Genomic DNA, 4,460 nt, shown 5'->3' on the forward strand with positions numbered 1-4,460 from the left:
CAGCGCTGTCCCTGCGGAGGTGAGAGGGGCCGTTCCGGGGGGATGCCGCCCCCGCTGGACCCCGCCGGGCTGGCAACCCTGCCCACACTCCCTCCCGGGCTTCCAGGCACATAAAGGCCTTATTGCTTCTGATCAGAGACTGAGGTGGGGCGGCCCCCTGGGCGGCTTCCGATGCATACCCTGCCTCTGGGCATGGCCCCTCCTGGTCACAGGGGGAGGACAGTTTGAGGAAGTCCCTCTGGCTTCTGACCTATGGCCCTTGTGCTGCAGCTGCCACCTGTTGGGCTCCCTGGGGAGGGGGTTGCTAGAGCCCAGGCTGGGATTGGGGCAAGGGAGATGGCGGGGGTGGGAGGGTAGGGGTGAGGCCTGCACCTCTGCTCAGCACATGTGGGAGCTCCCTGGGTGGGCAGCCCCAGCCCCACCTCCGAGGAAGTCCTTCCTGAACAGCTGGGCTGCAGGGCGTGGATTTGCATAGAGGCCTGGGGGGTCAAGTCCCCCCCAGAGTGAGCTGGAGCAGAAGGGTGGGCTGGATGGGAAGCGGGCCTCCCTCATCTCTCCTGGCAGGGGAGCATGGTGGGGGGTCCCTGGGTGCGGTCGGCTTTGGCATCCCTCCCTGGGGAGGGTCAGGCACGGGGCTCTAGGCTAACAAAGGCCCTGGAGATACGAAGCAGGCTTTAACTGAGAGGCTGCATGTACCACTGACCCAGGTCTCTGCCAGGACCCAAGACCGGGCCTCCTCTGTCCCCTTCAGCCCCTCTCCCCAGGCCTGGCCACCCTACCCTACCCCCAAAGCCGGCCCGGCGTCCCCACCCCCGAGTTAAAGCTTGTGACCTGAGCCTTCCTCTTCGGGCCGGGAGGCTTCCAGCTCCTCAGCCATGGCCTCGTCCACTGGCCCACTCCTCTGAACCCGGCTGCCGCCACCGCTGGGGGTCCCATCTGGTCGGGCCTGCCCGCCCGCCCCGTTGGACCCAGGCTCAGCCCGGGTGCCACCAAAGGGGAAGAGCTTGCCAGCGTGGAAGGCTTTGGGCGGCGAGTGGCTGCGCTCAGAGTCCCGCCGGGTCTCGGGTGACTTGAGGAACTTGAAGCTGAGAAAGGCAGGCAGGCGGGTGTCGCTGCCGGTGGGTGACTGGGCAGGGGGAGGCCGGGCGGTGGCTCCGGCCCCTGCAGCGGCCAGTGAGGATGTGGCCCCCGATGAGAGGAATTTGCCCTGCAGTGGGATGATCTGCTTCAACTTCATGACGTTGTTGGGTGCCAGCAGGGACCCTGGGCGTTTGGGCCGCTCAGGCCCATGGCCACCCGCAGTGCTGCCCTTGGCCTTGGCAGAGGCCTTCTCGGAGGAGGTGGCGGGGTCCAGCCCAGAGCCCTCAGCCCTCGCCTCCTCCCGGCCACCAGAATCATGCTCCCGCCGGGCATGGTGCTCTGCATGGCGCTGTCGCTCCTCCTCCTCCCGCCGCCTGCGCTGCTGCTGCTGGTAGCGATGCTGGGCCTGGCGCTCGTGTCTCTGCAGGTAGAGCCAAGCCGTTACAGGACTAAGAAGAAAGGGTATTAGCAGGTGCCAGCCGAGACTGGTGCACGCCAGGGCTCTCTGCAAAAGTGGGGGAGACTTAAATGCTTATTAGGTTCCAACTGTATCCCTGCACCCACAATGGGGGCTTCCTGCAGAAGTGGGAGAGATCCAATCACTTATTGTGTGCCAACTGCATTCCCAGGTACATGATGGGCCTCTCTGTGGAAGTCAGGGAGGCTTAAATGCTTATTGGGGCCGGGCGCAGTGGCTCACGCCTGTAATCCCAGCACTTTGGGAGGCCGAGGTGGGCAGATCACTTGAGGCCAGGTGTTAGAGACCAGACTGGCCAACATGGCAAAACCCCGTCTCTACCAGAAATATAAAAAATAACAGCATGGTTGTGCATGCCTGTAATCTCAGCTACTCGGAATACTGAGGCAGGGGAATCGCTTGAACCCAGGAGACAGAGGTTGCAGTGAACTGAGATCGTGCCATTGCGCTCCAGCCTGAGGACAAAGCGAGACTCTGTCTCAAAGAAAAAGAAAAAAAACAAAGCTTACTGGGTGTTAACTGCATCTCTGGGCCCACACTGAGATTCTCTGGGGAACTGGAGAGAGATTCTGAGGCTTATTGGGTGCAACTGAATGACTCCCTGGACCCATGCCGGTACTTTCTGGGAATTGAAAAGGAAACAAACATTCACTGGCCATCAACTGTGTCCCCGGCTGTGTGCCAGACAGCGTCTTAGGAACTGGTAAAGTGGAAACCAATCTTGAGCCTCAACTGATCCTCTGCTTCCCAGAGAACAGGCAAGAGACAGAACCGTGGCTGCAGGCTGGGCGCAGTGGCTCACACCTATAATCCCAGCACCTTGGGAGGTGGGCAGATTGCGTGAGGTCAGGAATTGGAGACCAGCCTGACCAACATGGTGAAACCCCATCTCTATTAAAAATACAAAAATTAGCCGGGCGTGGTGGCACGTGTCTGTAATCCCAGCTATTTGGGAGGCACGAGAATTGCTTGAGCCCGGGAGGTGGAGGTTGTAGTGAGCCGAGATTGTGCCACTATACTCCAGCCTGGATGACAGAGTGAAAGAGATTCTGTCTCAAAAAAAGAAAAAAAAAAGGACCGTGGCTGCAGCAGACTATACCCAGGTAGCCACGCGAGGCTCTGTCAATGTAAACTTAAATGTATTCATGTTCAATAAAATAAAAATTCAGTTTCTTGGTCGCAGCAGTCCCACTTCAGCGTGCTCACTCATCACCTGTAGCTAAAGGCTGCAGGGACAGTGCAGACACAGGACATTGTCATTCTCGAGGAATGTTCCCTGTGCAGGCACTGGGGAGCTCCTTGGCCCATTCTGTAGCTTTCTGAGGAATGCCGAAGAAGCTGGGCTTCTAGGAAGCCTCCGCTGTGTCCCTGGCCCCCTAACAGGATGCAACTGGGCAAGCTGGTGGATGACTGAAGGTTCTGAAGGGCCAGCCTGGTGCTGGATGCCACCAGGATTCCAGACGCGACTGGAGCTGTTGTGAGCACTAGTTATTATTGCTTATTATTACTCTTTTTAGAGATAGGGTCTTGCTCCATCATCCAGGCTGGAGTGCAGTGGAACGATCATGGCTCCCTGCGCCTCAAACTCCTGGGCTCAAGCGATCCTCCCACCTTGGTCTCCCAAAGTGCTGGGATTATAGGAGTAAGCCACTGCACCCAGCCAGGGAGCACTAATTATTACACCCAACTCTGTGCAGTCTCTGCATTTGCCCTCACCAATGCAGAGGCACCATCTGATCTTGGTCATCAAGATCAGAGATCCACCAGCAGCCCCACCAGTGAGAAAACCGAGCCCAGCCTGGCCCCCCTACCTTAAAGGCCTCGCGGCGCTGGTACTCCAGCTTGGCCATTTCCTCGGCCACCCAGCCCGGGATATCGGGGATGGCCACATGGATGAGGTACTTGAGGAGCAGAGCGAAGTGCTGCAGGGGTGGCAGAGAGGAGGCTGCAGGCTGCAGACCCTGGGGCCGCCCTCCCGCCTCCCAGCTGCCCCTGCCCCTGTCGCCGGCCCCACCTCGAGCACCACCACGGACACGATGGCTGCCTCTGGGCTCAGCCAGGGGAAGAGGCGCTGCAGCTGCCCGCACTGGCCGATCAAGTAGCAGTTGACCACAATCGCTAGGACACCCATGGCCTCCATCACCTTCTGCAGGGTGGCAGGAGGGCTCAGGCGGGGTCCAGTCGGCCTCCCCAGACCCCAGGCTCCTCCCAGCTGCACCTGGGCTCCATCTGGGCCTCAGCTCGGAGCTCTTGGCTTCCCCCCACCTGCCACTGGCCGATGCTCTCCACGCGCTGGCCGAAGGGCCGCTGCAGCCCGGTGCACAGCTTGAAGGCGTCGCTGCGGATCTCAATGAGGTTGTTGACCAGGGCGCACAGCGCCGCCAGGGGGAAGGCGGATGAGAAGAGCACTACGTAGCCGAACTGCACGAACATCTCCTGGTAGTCCTGGAACGTGTCCTGCGAGTGGGCGGGCCTCAGACCTGGAAGCCTCTTCCCTCGGACAATCTTCCTCCCATTGAGCCCGCCTCCCTCAGATGATCCCACATGGACCCAGGGCCTGTCCCCATCCTCGGCCAGTCCAGAGGCTTCCTCTATCTGGCTAGGCCTTCCTCTCCTGTAGCATCTCAGCATCAAGGGCCCTGTTATCACCACTCCCACCCCAACTGCCTTCACCCTCGGACGGTGCGAACAGCCCCCTGCGAGACCCCGCCCCTGCGAGGCCCCGCCCCCTCCTCACCTCGTACTTCTTCATACAGCTCTCCAGCTCCGCCTGGGTGAGCTGGGGCGAGTGTTCCTCCTTGGGCGGGTCAATCCAAGACGACCGGTTCTGCCGTCTCTGCCTACGGGTCGAATCGCTGTTGGAGCCGGGCTCCGGGTCCGGGCCCCCGTCGGGCCCCTGGTC

General features: G+C 60.7%; 1 protein-coding gene across 1 annotated transcript in view; it reads right to left on the reverse strand.

Annotated features, from left to right (window-relative positions):
• Nucleotides 1–4,460, reverse strand: part of ANO8 (anoctamin 8) — an 11,138-nt gene continuing 6,678 nt past the window's right edge. Inside the window, exons 14-18 of the mRNA XM_011925902.1 lie at nucleotides 4,296–4,454; nucleotides 3,824–4,015; nucleotides 3,573–3,704; nucleotides 3,370–3,480; nucleotides 1–1,501 (exon numbers count right to left, since the gene is read on the reverse strand). Of these exons, the coding sequence (XP_011781292.1) occupies nucleotides 818–1,501; nucleotides 3,370–3,480; nucleotides 3,573–3,704; nucleotides 3,824–4,015; nucleotides 4,296–4,454 (1,278 nt within the window). The 3' untranslated portion in view covers nucleotides 1–817. The remainder of the gene's footprint in view (nucleotides 1,502–3,369; nucleotides 3,481–3,572; nucleotides 3,705–3,823; nucleotides 4,016–4,295; nucleotides 4,455–4,460) is intronic.

This window comes from Colobus angolensis, unplaced genomic scaffold (assembly GCF_000951035.1).
Source record: "Colobus angolensis palliatus isolate OR3802 unplaced genomic scaffold, Cang.pa_1.0 Scaffold66, whole genome shotgun sequence".
NCBI classification, from domain to species: Eukaryota; Metazoa; Chordata; class Mammalia; order Primates; family Cercopithecidae; genus Colobus; species Colobus angolensis.